The sequence below is a fragment of the Mobula hypostoma genome, chromosome 7 (genome assembly GCF_963921235.1).
Source record: "Mobula hypostoma chromosome 7, sMobHyp1.1, whole genome shotgun sequence".
In the NCBI taxonomy this organism is placed as follows: Eukaryota; Metazoa; Chordata; class Chondrichthyes; order Myliobatiformes; family Myliobatidae; genus Mobula; species Mobula hypostoma.
The window spans coordinates 134,204,107-134,230,014 of record NC_086103.1 but is presented as its reverse complement, the minus strand read 5'-3'; the positions used below and the strand labels follow the sequence as shown (position 1 = coordinate 134,230,014).

At 42.7% G+C, this 25,908-nt stretch overlaps 1 protein-coding gene across 1 annotated transcript in view; it reads right to left on the bottom strand.

Moving 5' to 3' along the window:
* Positions 1-25,908, bottom strand: part of LOC134349951 (high-affinity choline transporter 1-like) — a 50,930-nt gene that overhangs the window by 6,401 nt on the left and 18,621 nt on the right. The window contains exons 6-7 of the mRNA XM_063054903.1: positions 2,106-2,259; positions 360-577 (exon numbers count right to left, since the gene is read on the bottom strand). Coding sequence (XP_062910973.1) covers positions 360-577; positions 2,106-2,259 — 372 coding nt within the window. The remainder of the gene's footprint in view (positions 1-359; positions 578-2,105; positions 2,260-25,908) is intronic.

The following is a 25,908-nucleotide window of genomic DNA, read 5'->3' as shown; positions in this document are numbered from 1 at the left end:
TGACCCAACTTTAACCATTTTCTGGCAGAATATTCCAATTCTTCCTTGAGTTTCAGGGTATAATCTATATTGACTGTGGCCAAATCAGGCTGGGGCTCAGTCTAGGGATGCATACCCATTGAGAATTTAATTTAAATTTTTAAAAACATAACCTATATTGATGTAGGCAGCAACAATAGTCAACGTATTTTAAAGCATGATTAAATTGAATTAATTACCCTTATTTAAAGGAAACAATTGCTGTCATTTGTTCAACTTACTGAAAATATATCACTGCATAAAATATATGTAACATCACAGAAGAAAATAAATATGTGCAATACATAAATCTGAAGACTTGTAGGTTAAGGCATGCTCACTTCATGCCTAACTGCACAATGATAAATATTCCGAGTAAACATGGAACTTGCTGATAGGATGGAAGAGTCAGCCGATGACATCACAGCAGCAGTGACAGCTCCAAGGCCAAAATATCCAATGTATCTTGGACAAAGGTATCGTAGCATTAAGGGTAAGATCATCTGAGACTGATTCCTGTGTGATGGGTCTGGAAGACCATAGGCAGTCTGATTCCAATCTGTGTTAAAATTTAAAAAAATCAAATATAACAATTAAATTACTAACAAGTTCAGTCTTCCATTTAGTGATGTCGCAAGTGTCTGATGGTCAAAGTATTACAAATTCAAACTTTTATCATATGATCTTCCAGCCTTAATAGCTGAAGACAAAAATACATGGCCAGTTCTTACTGAACTTGACCTTCAGCACAACTACAAAACTATCTGCACTAATCTCTATAACTGAGATTTAGTTGTCCAGGTGGAGTGGTCTGCACTAAATTTTAAGGCCATTCCCTAGAAGTAGCCCTGAATTAAATTTGTTTTTACTTTCTTTATTTTATAAAAGAATACCAGAATTTCAGAATACCAGAAAATTATTTTAAAAGTATTATGGAAAGTAAAATAAAGAAATAAGAGCAACCATTTTATTCGACATTTTCCTCAGGGTCAGCAATTCCATGCAAATAGATGGAACAACTGAACGGCTGTGCAAAGCACTGAACATCTCAGCTCAGAATATTGATGCTCAACTGCTTCTAGGCTCATTTATACTTGTGCATACTAGCTTACGCCGCAGCCTACGCAAGTGGGCAACGCCGTTGTGAGCATTTATACTTGTGTGTTGGTGTGTCTGCATCGCTCTGCAATTCACCGCCAAAACACTAGGCGGTAGAGTTTCTATGCCACTGTGTTGAGATTCTTCGTGAAACTCAACACGAAGAAACTCAAACTTCAAACAATTCTGACGGAAACTGAAAGAGGGTGAATTTTCTGTGCTTGTCCGGCCACTGAGAGACATGAACGAGGAAATGCATTTCAAATATTTTCAGATGTTGGCAGGTAGATTTGACGATTTAGTTCATCGTCTCCAACCATTTATTTCGCACAGTATACTCAGAGACTGGCAATCACCATTCAAGTTTTAGCTTCGGGTAGAAGTCAACAGGCTGTAGCCGCTAGCTACAAACTGGCATCAAGCAGAAGGTCCTCCATAATTTCGGAGGTCCGTAAAGCTTTATGGAAAGTATTGCAGCCAGAGTTCCTTCCCTGTCCTTCAGTCACCCAATGGCAAGTTATTGCAGCGTAGGAGGAAATGCGATGCTACCAAGCAGACCAATCACAGTTGTTGCGGTCTGCGACGCCACAACGCATAGTTACATTTTGGGAGAGGCGCACGTTAGGCTACGGCGTAGGGTTCAGCATAGATACAGCGTAGGGTTTGTGGCTACGCCGTACCTACGGCATACATTTGATGCACAAGTATAAATCAGCCTTAATGGTGGAGTAGGAGATTGGCATCTGACTTCTGACCTACCTCATTTCAATGCATGAGCTAAGCAGTCAGGAATGAATGCACAGCAAAATAGTTGGTGTTCGTCAATAGAGCTACTAGCCAGACTATAACTTGGGCCATTGCTTACCAGTAAGCAACTTAAAATTAATAAGTGCTAGATCTTTAATAATTTTTCAGTATGTAAATGTATAACTATACTGTATATTTAAATATACTTGACAAAATAGCCATTATATAAAAAATCACATTACCAGTTGATACTCCTATTGCACCAAAGATTACAGACGGGATAGCTAGTATTAGAACGAATAAAGAAGCCACAATGGACATCAGTTGTGCTCGAGCAGCTGTGGAGGAAGAAAGTACCCTCTGAAAATATGCTTGCCAGGGGATTCCTCCTAAAATCTAGACATGAAATAAAAATATCACAGTTTAGGATTAATTTAATACTCTTATTTTGCATTACTATTTTATAGTATATAAATATGTAATCTGTGAATACCTTTACTTAGAGAAATGTTTTTAAAAATAACATGATTACAGGTATATTAAGAGCAAATACAGGTATATTAAGAGCAAAAGGATTGTAAGGGATAAAATTGGTCCTCTTGAAGATCAGAATGGTCGGCTACGTGTGGAACCAAAGGAAATGGGGGAGATCTTAAATAGATTTTTTGCGTCTGTATTTACTAAGGAAACTGGCATGAAGTCTATGGAATTAAGGGAAACAAGTAGTGAGATCATGGAAACTGTACAGATTGAAAAGGAGGAGGTGCTTGCTGTCTTGAGGAAAATTAAAGTGGATAAATCCCCAGGACCTGACAGGGTATTCCCTCGGACCTTGAAGGAGACTAGTGTTGAAATTGCAAGGGCTCTGGCAGAAATATTTAAAATGTCGCTGTCTACAGGTGAGGTGCCGGAGGATTGGAGAGTGGCTCATGTTGTTCCGTTGTTTAAAAAAGGATCAAAAAGTAATCCGGGAAATTATAGGCCGGTAAGTTTAACGTCGGTAGTAGGTAAGTTATTGGAGGGAGTACTAAGAGACGGAATCTACAAGCATTTGGATAGACAGGGACTTATTAGGGAGAGTCAACACGGCTTTGTGCGTGGTAGGTCATGTTTGACTAATCTATTGGAGTTTTTTGAGGAGGTTACCAGGAATGTGGATGAAGGGAAGGCAGTGGATGTTGTCTACATGGACTTCAGTAAGGCCTTTGACAAGGTCCCGCGTGGGAGGTTAGTTAGGAAAATTCAGTCGCTAGGTATATATGGAGAGGTGGTAAATTGGATTAGACATTGGCTCAATGGAAGAAGCCAAAGAGTGGTAGTAGAGAATTGCTTCTCCGAGTGGAGGCCTGTGACTAGTGGTGTGCCACAGGGATCAGTGCTGGGTCCATTGTTATTTGTCATCTATATCAATGTATCAATTTGCTGATGATACAAAGATTGGAGGTGTAGTAGACAGTGAGGAAGGTTTTCAGAGCCTGCAGTGGGACTTGGACCAGCTGAAAAAATGGGCTGAAAAATGGCAGATGGAGTTTAATACAGACAAGTGAGAGGTATTGCACATTGGAAGGACAACCAAGGTAGAACGTACAGGGTTAAAGGTAAGGCACTGAGGAGTGCAGTAGAAGAGAGGGATCTGGGAATACAGATACAAAATTCCCTAAAAGTGGCGTCACAGGTAGACAGAGTCGTAAAGAGAGCTTTTGGTACATTGGCCTTTATTAATCAAAGTATTGAGTATAAGAGCTGGAATGTTATGATGAGGTTGTATAAGGCATTGGTGAGACCGAATCTGGAGCATTGTGTTCAGTTTTGGTCACCAAATTACAGGAAGGATATAAATAAGGTTGAAAGAGTGCAGAGAAGATTTACAAGGATGTTGCTGGGACTTGAGAAACTCAGTTACAGAGAAAGGTTGAATAGGTTAGGACTTTATTCCCTGGAGCGTAGAAGAATGAGGGGAGATTTGATAGAGGTATATAAAATTATGATGGGTATAGATAGAGTGAATGCAAGCAGGCTTTTTCCACTGAGGCAAGGGGAGAAAAAAACCAGAGGACGTGGGTTAAGGGTGAAGGGGGGAAAAGTTTAAAGGGAACATTGGGGGGGCTTCTTCACACAGAGGGTGGTGGGAGTATGGAATGAGCTGCCAGACGAGGTGGTAAATGCGGGTTCTTTTTTAACATTTAAGAATAAATTGGACAGATACATAGATGGGAGGTGTATGGAGGGATATGGTCCGTGTGTAGGTCAGTGGGACTAGGCAGAAAATAGTTTGGCACAGCCAAGAAGGGCCAAAAGGCTAGTTTCTGTGCTGTAGTTTTTCTATGGTTTCTATGGTTTCTATGATATTTATGTAATGTAAGGTTTAGTGCTTAACAATTCAATGATGGCTTACTTTTGGTTGCAGAACATGTTACATATTTATGGCTTTGTTATACTGTGGAGAGCATTCTAATTGGGAGCATTGGTGTCTGGTATGGAGGGGTGACTGCATAGGTTTGGAAAACGCTGCAGCCAGCTCCATCATGGGCACTAGCCTCCCCAGCCTCGAGGGCATCTTCAAAAGGCAATGTGTCAAAAAGGGGGCATCCTTCACTAAGGACCCCCATCATCCAGGGCATGCTTTCCTCTCATTGCTACAATTAAGGAGGAGGTGCAGAAGTATAAAGACACACACTCAACATTGTAGGAACAGCTTCTTCCCCTCTGCCATCAGATTCCTGAATGGAGCATGAACCCATATACACTACCTCAATATTTGTTTTATTTTTTGCTTTCTATTTGCACTACTTATATCATTTAATTTTTAAAAATATATTTCTTACTGTAATTTATAGTTTTTTTTATTATTATCTATTATAATGTACTGCTGCTGCAAAACAATAAATTTCATGACATATGCCAGTAATATTAAACCTGATTCTGATTCCACACTGTACAAGGTTCCTAAATGAACAGTGGATAACTAAAAATGTGCAAGTGCTATCTTCTCAATGGAAATGTAGGCTTGCAATGCATAGACAACATAGATCCTTACAGTTCATTCATTCTGAGATAAAAGCTATACTTCAATCTCATAAGAAATTCCTTCTGACCTGCTTCCTCTAATTTGATCAATCAGACCTATTTCTTTCTCCCTTGTGGTGTTATCTTGCTACCTCTCAAATGTACTTTTGTTGTTTATCACAGCTAGTCCATGCAGTAGAGAATTCCATGCTCTTGCCATTCTCTGAGCTAGATTTTGTTTTATTTAGTCATTTTTAGTATTTAGATATTGCTGGGAAGGCCACATTTATTTCCCATTCATTATTTCCTTCAAGTGCTTCAATCCTTCTGGTGAAGGTACCTTTACCATTTTGTTGGACAGGTGGTTGCAGAATTTACATCCCGTGATGACAAAAGAACAAGAAGAAACCATATGTAGAAGGTGGTGGTGGGCAAAGCAAGAAAAAGACTTCCATAGGCTCCTACCCCCTCCCCAACTTTCTCCTCAATCTATCCTGAAGGGATTACTATCTTCCTGACCTGTCCTCCCCCTGCCTATCTCTGCAGCCCATTCTTTGGGAAAGTTGCTCACCCCTCCAGTCCCATATTCTCCCCTTCTGCCAATTGCTCCTCCACCTTTCTCTTCCCATCTATCCATTGCTGCTTCTCACCTGCTTCATCCTGCTCACTCTCTCTCTCCTGTCCACCTATATCTGCTCTAACTCCCCCACACTCCTATTTATTCGGCTTCCTGATTACCTATCTTCAGTTCTGAAGAAGGGTGCTGGGGTGAAGATATGTTCATTTCTACCAAAGAACGTGTAAGGTGCTCTTTCCCTCCACTAGCCAGCAGGCCACTCCTGGGCAAGTGTAGCACCTGCTTAGCCACCGAGCAGGGTCATGTGAAGCCATGGGAGGAGGTGATGGATGGTCGTATGAGCAGCCGGTGCAGATCGCAAGTCCTAGGAATGTGACCACTGACGCCAGGCAGACAATCTATGAAGAGTTTCGAAAATGGCTGGGGTCACTCATCTTGTAAAGACACTGCCCAAAGAAGGCAATGGCAAACGACTTCTATAGAAAAATTTTCCCAGAACAATTGTGGACGTGGAAGGACTCTGATCGCCTACATTATATCACATGGCGCGTATTGAATGAATGATCCCAGCCTGAAACAATGACTTCCTGCTTTCCTCCAGAAATGCTGCATGGCCTGTGGTGTTCCTCCAACTTTTCATTTCATTTTGAATCTATTTCCAGCATTTACAGTTTTTTGTTTCTCTTATCTCTTGTCAGTTGCCTCATTACTTCCCATAGGTTCTGTCTCACAGCAAGACCCAACCAGTTACATGATGGGGATGCTACCAACTCACACTTGGTGACGAACATTGAAGGAATGGATCTAATTTAGACGATGTCCTCGATGGTCTTAGGATTTCTGAGAGTATCATTTGCATGGACAAGCATCTATGGGGTAGGAAGGAGGTGATGAAAGGCAAAAGCTGCTCTTGACCATGACCAGAGGCAAAGGATGGGGCAGTTAAAATGACAAAGTTGTTGAGGATGTTGTGTGATAGCATGAGTGTGAGAAGCTCACAATTCGTTGGTGCAAGTCTGAGTTCTAACTTGAGCATGAGGGAGTAAAGTAGCACTAACAAAATGTTCTTGATGAGATCTTGAAAATCTTTGGACCAACAGACTACAATTTTCTACAATTGGCAAAAGTTGGGACTTCAGATTAAGTAAATCTAATGGGTTATTACAATGATTGGAAACTTCATAGTGAATAGTACTGGCAGTATTTTTGTTTATTCCACATTAGTTAAATATCTAATTAAAGTTCTCCAAAAAGTGCTGAAATTTAAACTGATGCTTCTGGATTATTAGTTTAGGCCTCTGTATTAATATACAGAAAACTATCTATGTCTACATGATGTGTAGTATGTACAGCCATTAAGATTCTTTTGACAATGACAAGAAACAGCCTCGTTCTTAACTCATTTGCTATCCTACATCCTGATAAGAAATGAAAAGCTCTTTGGGGTAATTTAAAATCTAAAGTATTGTGTTGATTAAATATAATCTGTTTTCTAAAATAAATATTATTAAAATATTCTTATCTATATTTAAAACAGAAACAAGAATATGTTGATAACGCTAAATAAAATAAATACAGAACCTGCTCTTCTGATATAATTGGATGCTTGATCAGAAGTATATTTTGATTTCTATTATTCCAGTAACAAATAATCTGCCAAGCATCTGCAACCGTGACTTCATTTTGAGTTTGGTACTTGAGTCTTGGTACCATGCATCTTTCTAGCTTTGGATTCAGGAGCACCTGATGGCTGAGGCCCATGGGCTGATTCACTGGGATGAAACTGGGGCAGCAGTGATCTATGTTATTATTACAGAGTCAGGAAATTCCCTCTTCCTTCTGATCTCAGCAATAAACAAATGTGAATGGCGATTCTGTCAAATTTCTGACTGGAGTAACGGTGTATATGAATAGGTTGGGCCTGTTGAATTAGAATCAGAGTCCCAGCTGCCACGTTATGGTGATAGAGTTGCTGGCTCAGTACTGACCTCTGGTGCTGTCTATGTGGATCGGCACGTTTTGCATGAGCTTTCCTCTCGGTGCCATACTTTCCCCCTAAATCCCAAAGATATGCTGGCTTGTAGTTTAATTGTCTGCTGTAAGTTATCCCCTCCCCCACTGTATTGGTGAATGGAAAAGTCTAAAAGAAGTGAAGAAAATATGGAGAAAATTAAAAATGGGATTAATGTAACAATATTGCAAATGGTTGCTTTATTGTCAGCACGGACTTAGTGGGCCTGTTTCTGCGCTGTATGGCTCTGTGACTCTTGATGACACCACTACCCCAGATATACTGGAAGTAAGGACTTGTTGTAGGCAGCTGTTTCCTCTGTAGAAATTACAGACATGATCATGGTTAAACTGTGACTGTCAGGTTACCAATCCTGCCTTTGTTGCCTATTATCCTCCATAGACAAATTTTCTCATCAGCTCTGTATTGGTGCTCTAACCATTCATAATGGATTTGTGAGGGAGGGCAGTAGGGAGCTACCATGACAGCCTAGTTGGTGCACAACATGTGGCTGAAAGGAAAATCAGGACAGGAGGAAATTAGAGCAAAAGATTGCTAAGTTTTTCAAATACATATACACCCATTTTGCAGCTGTGCTAATGTTTATCTGTACATCTTATTATGTCATTCAGAAAATGTGAGTAATACACCACAGACCAGTCAATTATCTGTAAGAGAAACATAGGTTTACATTTTGGGTAGAGCTGGTATCAATCTGACAAAGAGTTTAGGTATGAACCATTAACTCATCTTACAGATTTTGACTGACCTGCAGTGTATTTAAGTTCCTTTTCATTTACATCTGTATTGATTTTAGCTTTTGACAGTTTCATGCTGAAAATTTTGAAAATCATAAACTTTCAGAGCATTGCCTTTGAACAATAAGTAGGTAAACATGCCACGAAGGGAAAACAGGGATAGAGGCTTTCTGATCTTAGAGTCCAGAAGTTGGGTTGGCTGGTGGTAGGAGGATGGGCGGGGGGGGGGGGTGGAGGAAATGAGAGATATAGAGACAGAGAGAGACCTTGTTGAGACAAGATCCTGAGAGGGCATTATAGTGGGATCTTGAAATGTTTTCACTTCTCGGAATCTCGAACAAGGTAATGTTGTTTCAAGATAAGGGTATGGTCATTTCAAATAGAGGTGCATTGAAATGTATTCAAAACTCTAAATAAATTTATTAACAAATTACATATACGTCACCATATACGACCCTGACATTCACTTTCTTGTGGACATTCACAGTAAATACAAAAAACACAATAGAATCAATGAAAGACCATCCCTGAAAGGATAATCCACAAGGCACCGAACTGTGGAAATACAAAAAGTAGTAAATAAAACAACAAATAAATAAGTATCAAGAACGTGAGATGAAAAGTCCTTGAAAGTAAGTACATCAGTTGTTTGAACAGTTCAGTAATGGAGGAGTGTAGAGTGATGTTAACCCCTCTGGTTCAAGAGCCTGATGGTTGTGGGGTAATAACTGTTCCTGAACATGATGGTGAGGATTCTGAGGCCCCTGTATCTTCTTCCTGATGGCAGCAGCAAGAAGAGAGCATGACCCGGGTGGTGGGGATCCTTGATGATGGATGCTGCTCTCCTGTGACTGTGTTCCATGCAGGTGCGCTTAATGGTGGGGGAGAGTTTTACTCGTAACGAACTGGGCCGTATCCACTGCTTTTTATAGGCTCTTATGTTCAAGGGCGTTGGTGTTTCCATATCAGGCTTTGATGCAACCAGTCAGCTTACTCCCCACCACACATCTATAGAAGTTTGTTAAAGTTTTAAGTGGCATGCCAATTCTTTGAAAATTTCTAAGGAAGTAGGGGCACTACCATGATTTTTTCATGCTGGACCCAGGACAGATCCTCTGAAATGATAACACCTGGGAATTTAAAGTTGCAAACCCTCTCTGCCTTTGATCCCCTGATGAGGACTGGCTCAAGGACTTCCGCTTTCCTACTACTGACATCAATAATCAGCTCCTTGATCATGCTGACATTGATTAAGTAGCTGGTGTTGTGGCACCACTCAGCCAAATTTTCAGTCTTTCTCCTATATGCTGATTCGTCGCCTCCTTTGATTTGACTAATGACAGTGATGTTGTCAGCAAGCCTAAATATTGCATTGGAGCGGTGCTTAGCCTCACAGTCATCAGTATAAAACAAGTCGAGGAGGGGCTAAGCACACGGCATCGTGGTGCACCTGTGCTGATGGTGATTGTGGAGGAGATGTTGTTGCCAATCTGAAATTACGGGGATCCATTTGCTCAAGGAGGTGTTGAGGCCAAGGTTTTGGAGCTTATTGACTTGAGGGTGTGATAGTATTGAATACTGAGCTGTAGTCAATGAAGAACTTCCTGATGTAGGCATCATTGATGTCCTGATGTTCAAGGCTTGAGTGAAGAGCCAATGAAATGGTAACCGTTGTGGACCTGTTGTGATGGCAGGAAAACTGGAGTGGATCCAATTTGCTTCTCAGACAGGAGTTTCATCACCAGCTTCCCAAAGCACGGAGGTCTTTAGTACTCTGTCAGGAACCCCGTCTGGGCTGGATGCTTTCAGTGGATTCACCCTCCTCTCAAGACCCTGTTGGACATTAAGAACTTAAAGTACTGCAGGTCTGCCCCATCAGCGAGTTGCTCGTTGGTGAAGAAACTGAAGGATCTGGACGGTGCAGATAGTGCTGTGTCAGAGAGGCATCAGAGGAGTCTGTGCACGAAGGTGGTGTGCAGCCTAACAGCGAGTGATTGTTTCAGTTGCTTTTCTTGTGATCGCAAGACCCCGTTGGACATTGTTCATGTGGAAGGCTGCAAGTCCCATTCACAGTTTTATTGGCGGACGGCAGGAGGGTGAGGCGCCTCTGTTGTAGTGAGGATTAGGCTTCAAAGCAGGGCGTTGCCTGTTCACATCCACCAAAAAGAAAATTGTCGGAGTCGGAGCACTCCACTGGAGGTGCTGTGGTGCGGCATCCAAACCAGATTCGGTGTTCAGCTCCAGTGTTCGCTCAGCGTTAGACGAGCTGTACTGTGGTCGATGGCTGATTTCCACAACATTCATTGATTCAGTACCTTGGACCATGTTCTTTTGCGTGACTGTATTTTACTGATATCTTATACCTGCTTACTACCTTATAAGTGTGACATGTGCCTTGTGCTGTGTGTGACTGTTGCTACAGTGTTTTGCACCTTGACCCTGAAGTAACTCTGTTTCATTGGGCTGCGTTCATGGGTATTCATCACTGGCTGAAATGTCAATTAAACTTGAGCTTGAACTTGATGCTCTCACGTCAGCCTCAGAGACTGAAGTCACAGGGTCATAGGAGGCTGTGGGAGTTTATGAAGATTCCTCCATGTTTTGATGGTCATTGAACTCATCTGGGAGCAAAGCCATGTTGTCATCTATGTCACTTGGTTTCAGTTTGTAGGAGGTGATACTATTCAAACACTGTCACTGTTATCAAACATCCTGCAGTGATTCAAGCTTGATCTGGAATTGCTGGTCCACATGTGAGATGGCTTTGTGGAGATCTACCAGGACTTCTTGTATCTTACTTGGTGCCAGACCTGAATGCCACTTCTCTGCCCCTCAGCAGATTGCAGATCACATGGTTCATCCAGGCCTTCTGTTGGGGAAGACTGAATAATTATGTGGAGACATACTCGTCTACGTCTGTTTTTATAAAGTCCATGATAATGGTGGTGTATTCGCTCAGATCCCATGATGAATCATTTATCACTGTCCTGTCCACCAACTCAAAGCAATCCCGTAGCCACTCCTCTGCCTTCCATCACCACCTCTTTGTTGTCCTTTTCTCTGGAGCCTTGACCTTTAGCCTCTGCCTGTATTCAGATAGGAAAACAGCTAACTTCCTGAAATGCAGTCTAGGCATAGAATGGTAGCTATTTCAAATTGTAGAATTGCAGTGGTCAAGTGTGTTTGGACTCTGGATGCTGCAGGTGACATGTTGATGATAATTTGGCTCAGATTTCTTCAAACAAGCCTGACTGAAGGCCCTAACAATGATTTGAAAGGCATCTGGGCAGACTGTTTCTTGTTTGTTGATGGCCTGATGGCAGCACTCTGTACCTCAAGCGCCTGCTTAACATCGGCCTTTGGCAGTATGTAAGCTGTGGTCGGGATCATGGAGGTGAATTCTCTTGGTACGTAGAAAGCTCGCCACTTAATCATTAGATGTTCCAGGCCGGGGGAACAAGAGTAAGACAAGAGCGCTGTCTCCGAGCATCACAAAAAGTTTATCATGAGACACAGACCCCACCTTTTGCCTTCTCCAAATCAGCCATCCAGTTCATCCTGTGTATCAAGAAGCCCTCGGGTCTTACCGACGTATCCGCCATGTCTGGAGTAAGCTTGTCTCCATGAAAGAGAGAGAACGCAGCAATTCCCTCCGATACAGCAATCTTGCCCTGAGGTCCTAAATCTTGTTCTCCAGTGTCTGTAGATTTGCTAACAAGATGCTGGGCAGAGTAAGTTTCATACCTCGGCACTTCAGTCTGACTTGGAGTCCTTCCCTCCTCCCTCTCTTTTAGCTGTGGTGATGTACCTTCATCCACTTAAAAGAAATCTATAGTTCATTAAGAAGGTCCAAAAGTACTTTACTTAAAGAGAAATTGCAGGCTGCCGATTGGAGTGAGAGTAGTTTGGAAGAAGTATATTTAGAAGTTTTGTAAGCTGCCCACAACACATCACTGTGGTTCACCATTTTCCTATCTTTTCACTGATGATGCTGATTCTTTGGAATTTTCTATGGCTTTGAAGCCGCTTAAGTATTTGAGGTGCAAGTAGATAAATGTTGTGAAAGATTGTGGAATTGAGCGCTAGAGGGAACTGGCTGTAGAGGAGGAGACTTTGGAGTAGATCATATAACCATATAACACTTATAACACAGAAACAGGCCATCTCGGCCCTTCTAGTCTGTGCTGAACTCCTACTCTCACCTAGTCCCACTGACGTGCACTCGGTCCATAACCCTCCATTCCTTTGCTGTCCATATAGCTGTCCAATTTAACTTTATACGACAACATCGAACCTGCCTCAACCACTTCTGCTAGAAGCTCGTTCCGCACAGCCACCACTCTCTGAGTAAAGAAGTTCCCCCTCATGTTACCCCTAAACTTTTGCCCTTTAACTCTCAACTCATGTCCTCTTGTTTGAATCTTCCCCACTCTCAATGGAAAAAGCCTATCCACGTCAACTTTGTCAATCCCCCTCATAATTTTAAACACCTCTATCAAGTCCCCCCTCAACCTTCTATGGTCCAAAGAATAAAGACCTAACTTGTTCAAACTTTCCCTGTAACTTAGGAGATGAAACCCGGGCAACATTTTAGTAAACCTCCTCTGTACTCTCTCAATTTTATTGACATCTTTCCTATAATTCAGTGACCAGAACTGTACACAATACTCCAAATTTGGCTTTACCAATGCCTTATACAATTTCTACATTACATCTCAACTCCTATACTCAATGCCCTGATTTATAAAGGCCAGCATACTGAAAGCTTTCTTCACCACCCTATCCACATGAGATTCCACCTTCAGGGAACTATGCACCATTATTCCTAGATCCCTCTGTTCTACTGCATTCTTCAATGCCCTACCATTTACCATGTATGTCCTATTTTGATTAGTCCTACCAAAATGTAGCGCCTCACATTTTTCAGCATTAAACTCTCTCTGCCATCTTTCAGTCCACTCTTCTAACTGGCCTAAATCTCTCTGCAAGCTTTGAAAACCTACTTCATTTTCCACAACGCCGCCTATCTTAGTATCATCTGCATACTTACTAATCCAATTTACCATCCCATCATCCAGATCATTAATATATATGACAAACATCATTGGACCTAGTACAGATCCCTGAGGCACACCACTAGACACAGTCCTCCAATCTGACACAAGTTATCCACCACTGCTCTCTGGCATCTCCCATCCAGCCACTGCTGAAACCATTTTAATACTTAGATATTAATACCTAATGACTGAACCTTCCTAACTAACCTTCCGTTTGGAACCTTGTCACAGGCCTTACTGAAGTCCATATAGACAACATCCACCACATTACTGTCATCAACTTTCCTAGTAACCTCATCAAAAACTTCAATAAGATTTGTCAAACATGACCTTCCATGCACAAATCCATGCTGACTGTTCCTAATCAGACCCTGTCTATCCAAATAATTATATATACCATCTCTAAGAATACTTTCCATCAATTTACCCACCACTGACATCAAACTCACAGGCCGATAATTGCTAGGTTTACTCTTAGAACCCTTTTTAAACAATGGAACCACATGAGCAATACGCCAATCCTCCGGCACCATCCCCGTTTCTAATAACATTTGAAATATTTCTGTCAGAGCCCCTGCTATTTCCACACTAACTTCCCTCAAGGTCCGAGGGAATATCTTGTCTGGACCCAGAGACTTATCCACTTTTATATTCCTTAAAAGCTCCAGTTCGTCCTCTTCTTTAATCATCATACTTTCCATAACTACCCTTCTTGTTTCCTTTACCTTACACAATTCAATATCTTTCTCCTTAGTGAATACCGAAGGAAAGAAATTTTTCAAAATTTCCCCCATCTCTTTTGGCTCCGCACATAGCCATCCACTCTGATTCTCTAAGGGACCAATTTTATCCCTCACTATCCTTTTGCTATTTATATAACTGTAGAAACCCTTTGGATTTATTTTCACCTTACTTACTAAAGCTGCCTCGTATCTTCTTTTAGCTTTTATAATTTCTTTCTTAAGATTCTTTTTACATTCTTTATATTCCTCGAGCACCTCATTAACTCCAAGCTGCCTATATTTATTGTAAATCCCTCTCTTTTTCCGAACCAAATTTCCTATATCCCTTGAAAACCATGGCTCTCTCAAACTTTTAACCTTTCCTTTCAATCTAACAGGGACATGAAGATCCTGTACCCTCAAAATTTCACCTTTAAATGACCTCTTCTCTGTTACATCCTTCCCATAAAACAAATTGTCCCAATCCACTCCTTCTAAGTCCTTTCGCATCTCCTCAAAGTTAGCCTTTCTCCAATCAGAAATCTCAATCCTGGGTCCAGTCCTATCCTTCTCCATAATTATATTGAAACTAATGGTATTGTGATCACTGGACCCGAAGTGCTCCCCAACACATACCTCCGTCACCTGCCCTATCTCATTCCCTAACAGAAGATCCAACTCTGCCCCTTCTCTAGTTGGTACCTCTATGTATTGCTGCAAAAAACTATCTTGCACATATTTGACAAACTCCAAACCATCCAGCCCTTTTACAGCATGGGCTTCCCAGTCTATGTGTGGAAAATTAAAATCTCCCACAATCACAACCTTGTGCTTACTACAAATATCTACTATCTCCTTACAAATTTGCTCCTCCAGTTCTCGGTCCCCATTAGGTGGTCTATAATATACCCCTATAAGCATTACTACACCTTTCCAATTCGTCAATTCCACCCAAATAGCCTCCCTGGATGAGTCCACTAATCTATCCTGCCAGAGGACAGCTGTTATATTTTCTCTGACAAGCAATGCAACACCTCCCCCTCTTGCCCCTCCTATTCTATCACACCTGAACCAACAAAATCCTGGAATATTTAATTGCCAATCACACCCCTCCTGCAACCACATTTCACTAATAGCTACAACATCATATTTCCAGGTATCAATCCATGCTCTAAGCTCATCCACCTTTCTTACAATGCTCCCAGCATTAAAATAGATGCATTTAAGAAACTCTCCACCTCATACTCTCTTTTTATCCTTAATGGAGCAAACAACTTTGTTATCTTTTTCTTCCTTGTGCCCTACATCTTTGGTCTGAGTACTCCTGATCTCTGTCCCCTGTCTAACCTCCCTCGCACACTGTCTCCTTGCTTTCTCTATTTGTGAACTAACCTCCTCTCTCCTAGTCTCTTTAATTTGATTCCCACCCCCCAACCATTCTAGTTTAAAGTCACCTCAGTAGCCCTCGCAAATCTACCCGCCAGGATATTGGTCCCCCTAGGATTCAAGTGTAACCCGTCCTTTTTGTACAGGTCACACCTGCGCCAAAAGAGGTCCCAATGATCCAAAAACTTGAATCCCTGCCCCATGCTCCAGTCCCTCAACCACGCATTTATCCTCCACCTCACTGCATTCCTACTCTCACTGTCGTGTAGCACAGGCAGTAATCCTGAGATTACTACCTTTGCGGTCCTTTTTCTCAACTCCCTTCCTAACTCCCTATATTCTCCTTTCAGGAACTCTCCGCTTTTCCTACCTATCTCATTGGTACCTATATGTACCACAACCTCTGGCTCCTCTCCCTCCCACTTCAGGATATCTTAGACGAGATCAGAAATATCCCAGACCCCAGCACCACGGAGGCAAACTACCATCTGGATCTCCGGACTGCATCCACAGAATTGCCTATCTGACCCCCTTACTATCGAGTCCCCTATTACTACTGCCCTCCTCTTCCTTTCCCTACCCTTCTGACCTACAGGGCCAGACTCTGTGCTGGAGACACGGCCACCGTTACTTCCCCCAGGTAAGCTGTCCCCCCCAGCAGTACTCAAACAGGAGTACCTATTGTCAAGGGGCACAGCCACTGGGGTACTCTCTATTATCTGACTCTTCCCCTTCCCCCTCCTAACTGTGAACCACTTGTCTGCCTCCCGTGGCCCTGGTGTGACCACCTGCCTGTAACTCTTCTCTATCAACTCCTCACTCTCCCTGACAAGATGAAGGTCATTGAGCTGCAGCTCCAGTTCCCTAATGCAGTCTCTTAGGAGCTGCATCTCGGTGCACCTGGCGCACATGTGGACGTCCGGGAGGCTGGGAGACTCCATGACCTCCCACATCCGGCACTGAGAACAGCAAGCTGCCCTCACGTTCATACTTCCCCCTCTCCTCAAATAACAACAAAAAATGAATACCAAACCCTCTTCGCCTCGCCTGTTTCTGCCTAAGCCTGTTGAACCGAAGCCCTTAAGCCTTCACTCTGCTCCCAGCTCACTCTGCAGCCCGCAAACTACGCTGCCCGCTGTATAAGGCTCTGTTCCTTTTAAATCTTCCGCGCTTCACTGCCCGACGTCACATGCCTGCGCAGTCCCGCCTCTCTGAACGCCGATAAAAAAAACCAAAAAATTCAAAAATGGCTTCCTCCGCACTCCCGCTCCGATTCTCTGACTTCCTTCTCCGAATTAGTCATGATCATAGTCAATGGAAAGGCCGAGTACCTACTCATTCTCCTGTTTTCTTGTGAAATGGATATTGTTTTCTTGGAAAGTCAGACTAGAAGGAATAGATCAAATAATTAGTTTAAAGTGGTTGAGTGAAAATGTCATAGTCATGTACACAATGAAATATATGTCTGCACAGGTGCAATGAAAAACTTACTTGTAGCTGCATCACAGGCAGAAAGCATCATATGACCAGCATTCACAAGAAAAACAAATATTAAATTTACAAAATCTTTTACGAAAAAGCACAATTAGAACAAAAAAGGTCCATTTTAGTGCAAAGTGGTTAGTGTTCATAATGTTGTTGAATTGTAATGATTAGGGGTTGCCACTTGGTTCAAGGACCAAATAGTTGCAGGGAAGTCGCTGTTCTTGAACCTGGTGGTGTGGGTCTTCAGGCTTCTGTACATCTTGCCTGATGGTAGCTGTAAAAAAGATGTCATGGCCCAAAGGGTGGGGATCTTTGATGATACACGTTCCCTTTCTGAAGCAGCATCTCCTGTAGATACAACTGGCGGTGCAGAAGGATGTGTCGGTGGTGTGCTGGGTAGAGCCCACTACTCTCTGCAGCTTATGTTCCTGCAATTTGAATTGCCACACCAGACAATGATGTAACCAGTCATGATAATTTAATGATATATTTGTAGAGCAGTGATGACAAGCCAAATCTCCTTAACCTTCTGAGAACATAAAGACACTGACATGCTTTCCTTATGAATGCAACCAATGTGCTGGGTCCAGGACAGGTCATCTGATACGCAAACACCTAGAAATTTAAAGCTGCTGACTTTCTCCACTGCTGAACCCCCATTATAGACTGGAGCATGTTCATCTTGCTTCCCCTTCCCAAGTTCAACATTCAGCTCTTTATTTTTGCTGAGGCTGGTTTTGTGGCACTGCTCAACCAGCAGACTTCCCTCACTCCAGCAAGCTCACTCATCACCACCTGTGATTCGTCCAACAACTGTCATGGTGTTTGCATATTTGAAGATGGCATTGGGACTGTGCTTGGCCTCACAGTCATGTTGTATGGAGAGTTAAGCACACAGCTTTGAGGTACCAATATGTTGATTTTCAGCAAGGAGGAGATGTTATTACCAATCCTCACTGTCGATGAGGAAGTCAAGTATCCAGTTGCAGAGAGAGGTGCAGAAGTCTGGGTGTTGAAGTTTGATGAGTTTGAATGGGATAATAGTGTTGAATGCCAAGCTGTAGTCGATATACAGCAGCCTGACAGATGAGTTGCTATTGTCCAGATGATTCAGGGTAGAGTGAAGAACTAGAGAAACCACATTTGCTGTTGATCTGTTGTGGCAGTAGGCAAATTGGAACAGATCCACATCATCCTTCAGGCAGGCGCTGATTCACACCACAAACAGACACTCAAAACACTTCACCACAGCTGCCGTAAGAGCCACTGGATGGTACTGACTGAGGCGGGTCACCATAATCTTCTTGACCACCTGGACATAGATGTCTTTCTGAAGCAGGTGGAAACTTAAAACCGCAAGTGTGTGAGGCTGAATATGTCTGTAATACTCCAGCCAGTTGGTGCATATATATCTTTAGTACTTGGCCAGGTACACCATCTGGACCGCAAAGTACAAATTTGGCATCTAAGTATGCATACTATATACAACCTTGAGGTTCATTTTCTTGTGCAGGCACTCACAAAGCAAGGAAACACAAAAGAATCCGTGAAAAACCACACACAACAAAGACCAACCAACATCCAATGTGCAAGAGAGAACAAGTTGTGCAAACAATAAAAAAAAAGAAAATAAATAATACAAGGAACTTGAGCTGCAGAGTGCACATTGAGAGTCAGTTCAGTACTGAGGCGAGTGAAGCTACAGGCCCAGTGATGCAGAGCAAGAACTGCTTCCGAACCAGGTGATGTTGGACCCAAGGCTCCTGCCCCTACTGCACGATGGTGTAGCGAAAAGAGAGGGAAATGGCTTAAATGCTGACAGATGATTCTGAACGCTAGTTCATTTTCTGCTCTCAGGCCTCAATGCTTTAATCTGGATCAACACTTTAATCGGCGTGGAGTAATGGAGCTGAGCATGGATTCATTTTCCACTCTCAGGCCTCGAAGCAGTGTCTACCCACAGTAAATGGCAACCCCAGTGATGGTTGAATCTGTGTTTCAAGAGTCAAGTTCGCTGTGTCCTTCAGGAGATTGTAAAATCGCTAGTTCATTCAGACAGCTCTGTAGTGTATTCAATATTTCAGTAATATTTGAGTAATATTGTAAATATATTGTTTAATTGAGCAATATTTGTTTGTTTACCGCAGCATAAAAGCCAGGACCAACAGGTTCCAGGACAGCTTCTTCCACCAGGCCATCAGACTGATGAACACACTGATTTGAGTGTACTCTATATTACATTGACTGTTCAATTTATTATAAATTATTATAAATTACTATGATTGCACATGGCACATTTAGATGGAGATGTAACATAAAGATTTTTACTCCTCATGTATGTGAAGGATGTAAGAAATAAAGTCAATTCAATTCAGTTCATTATGGGTTTTACGTAAGAAGTACTGTACATGAATTGCATACGCCATTACACCACCATGCCATATGTGAGCGCCTCACTAAAAGCAAAAAGATGAAAAAAACAAATAGGCAAGACATATCCTGGCTTCTGTGTTGTTCTTTTGACTAGTTCTGAAGTTACAAAACTTAATAGTGGCAATGAGGAAGTTTTAAATCAAATTTGAGGTGGCTACCTACAGATGGAGATGGAAGAAGAGTCCAAATTGTTTCTCACCATAAACATTCACAAAGAGCTTCAACACTATAAGTGGCATATTTTTGGAGCAGCATCTGCACCTGTCCTCCATCAGAAAGCTATGGGCCAGGTGTTGCAAGGCTGCCAGGCACTCAGTGTTACCTGGATGACATCATTGCTACCAAAGAGGATGAAAAACAACATCTCGAAAACCTCAAGACAGTGTTAAAAAGATTATAAGGTTATGGGCTCAGAGCATGCCGCGACAAGTGTGAATTCTTTAAACCAAGTATCACTTATTGTGGTCACACCATTGACGCACAAGAATAACACAAGTGTGCTGAGAAAATATAAGCGGTGGTAGATGCCTCAAGGCCAAAGGACATGTCACAGTTGTGGTCTTTTTCAGGATTTGTCAATTACTATAACAGGTTTCTGCCAAACTTGGCTACTATGCTCCACCACTTGAACTCATTACTACAGCTCAGGAAGAAATGGCAATGGACAAAGCAGTGTGAGGTGGCTTTCCAAAAGGCAAAAGAAATGGTGATGTTAGACACTGTACTCACACATTATAATCCATATCGTTCAGTGAAGCTGGCCTGTGACACTTTGCCTGATGGTATAGGTGCAGTCATGGCACATGTTATGAGTGATGGAAGTGAACATAGAGGAATGTAGTAGGTGACAGATGGCACATATTGTTCATAGTAGAAACAGTTCTGTGTAATTCACAAACGCTGTCATTGAGTTGTGTTCACTTTAAGAGATGGTATCTGATGTAATGATGTCTGTGTAAGGTGACTGCTTTTGGTTTTGTCTGTAATGGAAGTAAAAGGCTGCGACTTTTGATCAGCACATAAGATGACTCTCGATTGCTTTATTCACAAGATCCTACACTGGTGACTCTGATGTTCTCGGGCAACTCCAGAGATAGTCAACAACACGTCAACTAAAACACAGTTGCTTTGAAGCTGCTGGAGGGCTGGGAGCAGCACACTACCATATGGTTTGCACAGGACTGTGCTGTGAGAATAATACCAAATTTTATTATGTTGTAGCATTGCTAAGAAGTTCCACTGTAGTCAGAGTGGTGAGTCTACCAGAAGACTTCCCTGCACATGATAAATATGTCACTCTGAAAACTTACCTATCACAGACTTTTGGACTGTCTTGAGTCTGGGGGTGCCTCCTTGCCCAGACTGGTGATGCCAGCCTCTCAGAACGAATGGACCATATGATATCTCTCCTGGGCAATCACCATCCTTGTTTCATTTTTAAAGAACTCTTTATGGTATTGCCTGGTCGAGTTCACATAGCGTTTGCTAATAAACCTGTGAAGGACCACAGGGAGCTTGCTAAATTGGCAGATAGCTTACCCTCAGCCGGGCAGAGTTACATCATTCCTCCTCCTTTCCCTGTCTCAGCAGGCCCTATCAGCAGAGCCTCCAGCAGACGTGCGTCCGTGGCTCCAAACCAGACAACGCCGGGTCTATGTTTTTACCGCACTGCTTTGGCACAAACGCCCAGGAGTGCCGACAGACACACAACTTCAACTGTTGCAACGCATCGGGACATCGGAGATCTGTGAAAACCACGGGTTCCAGCTGCTAAGGTCAGGTACTGTTCATTGAGGACACCCTTTCAGGGTGACGCTTCCTGTGTGACACGGGTGCTCAGATGAATGTGTTGCCAGCATCGCCCGTTGATTATAAGGCAGAGGACAGACCCTGGAGCCCATCAACGGCAGCAAGATCTGGAGTTATGGGACACACGTGTGATACTCTGCTTCAGTGGACATCGCTGCACATGGGACTTTGCCGTGGCTAATGTTGCTCGGTCTCTTCTCGGCACGGATTTCCTACGCGCGAAAGGACCGTGAGTAGATTTTAAGAACTGTTGGCTTGTGGACGCAAAGGACTTACAGTCATTATCCTATATCCCCAGCAGGTTCTCCATGGTGACTGTTTAGTGCATGCACCACCACGTGGGAATTCACTCGCCTGCCAGATGAATTTCCAGACCTCACCAAGCCCACATTTTCCACTGCAGTCAAAAAGCATGGGGTCGGTCACCGTATTTCCACGACTGGCTCGCTGGTCCATGCCCATGCATGTAGACCGACTCAGAAAAGTTGTCCAGTGTGAAGGCTGAGTTTGCTAACATGGGAATGCTTGTCATTGTACGCAGATTAAATAACCGTTGGTTCGTAAGTCCAATGGTGGTTGCCGTCCATGCAACGATTACTGCTGTTTAATGAAGCCACCACCCCGATCATTATCCAGTGCCGCATATTCACGATTTTCTGGAACGTTTAGCCGGAAAGATAATATTTTTGAAAGTGCACTTAGTCAGGGGCTACTACAAGGCACCTGTGTGCACTGGTGATGTTCCCAAACTGCTGTTATAACCCTATTTCCCCTGTTTGAGGTTCTGTGCATGTCAATTGGACTGAAAAATGCAGCACAGACTTTCCAGTGACTAATGTACTCTGTTAAGGTACATCCAAAACCAAACATGCCAGTGTATTCAAAACTGAACACTTATCACATCTTTGCACACTTTTCAAGTGCTTGAGCCAACATGGGTTAATTATTAAACTCGTTAAATGCTAGTTCAGCATTCACGCTGAGAGCTGAAGTATTGGAGGAGCATGTACGTGTAGTCAAAATGAAAGTGTTGCCTTGAAGCTTTGCCTGATGGGCTGGGATAGACCAGCAAATCGATCAGCTTGCCATGCGCTATTTGGGATGACTACACATCCAGAAGATGCCAAGAGCAGTGCCTCTCCATCCCAGGGAAAGGCCTGCATTACCCTGGCAGGGGATAAATGTGGATTTTGCCAGACCATTCATGGGCACAAATTATTCGGTGGTCATGGTAGATGCAGCTACAAAGTAGCCAGAAGCTTTCCTAGTAACCTCCACTATAGCTTCGCACACTGTTGATGTGTTAAGAAGCAATTTCTCAAGGGCTGGTGTTCCAGAATACTTAGCAGAGACAATGGACCACAGCTTGTTGCAGAACAGTTTCAGTTATTCCTAAAAATAAATGGAATAGGGTATATTACAACTGCACCCAGCTACAAATGGCTTGGCAGAAAGATTTCTCCAGAGTCTAAAGAATGCACAGTGAGCAATGTCAGCAGAACATACTGCACTGATACTGAATCAGAAGCTTGTCAATTTCCTCCTTGCATATCGCAAGGCAGCACACTCCACAACCAACCACTCACCAGCTATGCTGTTCCTGGGTCGTCCCTTGTGCTCACGCTCGGGTCTCCTCAATCCCAACCTCAGAAGGAGTGTGCAGGACAAACAGTTGTGACAAATGGAGGGCTCCTAACTCAAAGAGGTTTGATGTTTCACTCCTGGAAAAGCAGTCCTGGTGAGGGTCTGCAGAGGTGACCGTTCTGCTACACGGATGTGGCGATTGAGTGCAATGTCACCTGGAGACAACACCTCGATCATTTGAGGAGAGCAGGATCGATTGTTAGAGAAGGAAACTGCCTAGAGCTGTCAGAACCACTTCCTGCAGTCCCAGAGTCAACTTGTACAATCACCACAGAGGAAGCCCCAGAACCTGAGGGTGTTTCACAGTCTCAAGTTCCACAGCCACAATTTTTACCTGCCAAGCAGAGTGACCGCACTCTGCACCCCCGTCAGGAAAGATGCTATTCCACAAGAGTAAGAATTCCTCCACAGTGATTAAATCTTTAGGCCTGACTAGGATAATTTCAATTTACTAGCAGTGGATGTTTATATGGTAGTTCCATTATACAGAGTAATGTGTATACAGTAGATAACTAGAGAGGCATATGTTACATATTTGAGTTAAGATGCATTTTATATTGAGTTCGAGTTTATAGCTAACCAGGGAAGAGTGTAGTGTATTTAATATTTCAGTAATATTTGAGTAATATTGTAAATACAGTATATTGTTTGATTAAGCATTCTTTGTTTATATAATCCATTATGGGTTACATGAAAGAAGTACTGTAGATGAATGGCATACAAGGCATGATTGATAAGTTCGTGGCTTAAGGCAGAAGGAGTCAATTTTAGAAAACCTAGCACATTTATTTTTCAACATAGTCCCCTCCTACATTTACACACTTAGTCCAGCGGTCGTGGAGCATACAGATCTTGGACCTCCAGAAAGTGTCCACAGATGGGTGATTGATAAGTTCGTGGCATAGGGTAGAAGGAGATGAGTTATACAGCTCTTGTTACATGCACATGCAGGTCAACTCTTTGAGTGATTATGCAGAAAGTTTGAAGTTAATAACTCATCTCCTTCTATCTTAGGCCATGAACTTATCAATCACCCCTCATATGTCATTACACCACCATGTCATATGTGAGTGCCTCACTAAAAGAAAAAAGGAAAAAAACTAAATAGACAAAACATATCCTGGCTCCTGTGCTTTTCTTTTGATTAGTTCTGGAGTTACAAAACATAACAGGTTCGAAAGTACATTTCTCAAAGGGAGACTACAGATAAAATGGCCAACACTTAACCGCTAGATGTTCCAGGTCAGGGTAGCAGGACTGAGACAGATGACCATGTTTGTGCACCACGATCAGTAAGTGAGGAAGCCAACTCACCCTTTCTACTTTTAAGTGACTTTGCTGTCCTATCCATGTAGTGGAAAGTGAAGCCCTCGGGTGGCAGTGCTGAGTCGGAATGCTGGGAGTGAGCCCTATTTCTGTGTAACAAAGTGTACAGCAGCTCCTGATATCCCTCTGGTAATGCAACTTTGCTCTGAGATCTTCAGCTTTATCTTTGACGGAGTGTTTCACTAGCCAGCAGATTGGTAAGAAGTGAGGTCCTCAGAGCGCTGTGTTTCCACCTTACTTGCAGCCAGCATACTTTCTGCATTTCTTTTCTCTTAAAGGGAAACTGCAATCCAGCAGCTGACAATTTTGAGGATCCATAGGCCTGACGTTTTTCATGGAATTACGGTCTTGAAGAAGGTCTAGACATTGGCCTCAGAATCTGAAATTACAGGGTCATCTGGAGATATGGGAGCTCCTGTAGGTGCATTATAATTCTTCCTGTCAAACTGTGCAAAGGCATTGAGCTCATGCAGGAGTGATGGATGTTGTCATTTATGCAACCTGATCTCCCTTTGTAGGAGTTATATTGTGCAAACCCTGCCTCAGCAATTGAACGTCCATCTGTGATTCTAGTCTATTCTGAAATTGCCTCTTTGTGCTCACACTGGCCTTGCAGAGGTCATGCTTGAGCTTCTTATATAACTCAGGATCACCAGCTCTAAACGCTGCAGGTCAAGTCCTGAGCAGACTATGAACCTCCTGGTTCATCCAGGGCTTCTGGAATAATGCCAGTTGATTTATTATGTCCAATTGAGAGGACTGACAATCCTTGATTAAATGCCTTAGATGATTCTCTTCAACCATGTAGTATCCCTCACACTGCACTGAGCTACTGTGAATAGCTTTTATGTTCAAGAGTTGAACTTGAAAGGTTCTAACCTGGAAGCAAGTGTGTAGGAAGGTCAGTGGTAGTTACAGACTTGCCTGCACTATTGGTACTTTGTAAAAGTATTTGGGATTGCAAGTTGATTGGTGAACAATGTGGTTTTAATACAGAAAAAAAACAGATCACTGGAAGAACTCGGCTAGTCAAGTAGAATCTGTGGATGAGAAAGATATAGGTCAATGTTTTGAGTCAAGACTCTGCATTAGGACCAAGAGGGAATGGGAAAGATTGGCAGAATGTAGCAGTGCAGATGATCAGTGATAGTGGCTGGTAGGCAATAGGTACAACTAAATGGGGAGGGCTTAATGTGCAGATAAGACAAGGGAAGAGGAAATAGGAAGGGTGATCAAAGGGAGAGAAAGACTGGGTGGACAGCTGAGAATGTGTGGGAGGAGATCATTGGGGGTGTTGGTGCCAGAGCTAGGAAAATTCATTCTTTATAATAATGATCAAAGCAGAATATGAAAATGTGTTCTTCCTGTTTCTGTTTGGCACACTGTAGCATGGAAAAGACCAAGAACAAACAGGTCAGTGTGAGAATGCAAAGCTGAGGAATTAACAACAGGAAGCTTGACATGGGTGTTGTGGACAGAGTGTAGGTTCTCCATGAAATGGTTGACTGGTCTATGTGTGGTTTCACCCAGTGTAGAACAGGCAACATCATGAGTACCAAATACAGTAGACCAGAATGGAAGAAATGCAGATGAACCTCTGCCTCACCTGGAAGTTCTTAAATGGTGGAGAGGATGAAGAGAATGGACAAGTGATACACCTCCTTCAATGTTGGGCGATGGGATGGGGTAGGTGCTAAAGGATAATTCTGCCTAGGTTCACAGATTTGTGGAGTTTGTCATGGAAACTGTCCATGCCAACCAAGTTGCCTATCAATACTAAACCAGATTGACCTTTCCTATCCATGTAACTGACTAAATGCCTTTTAAATGT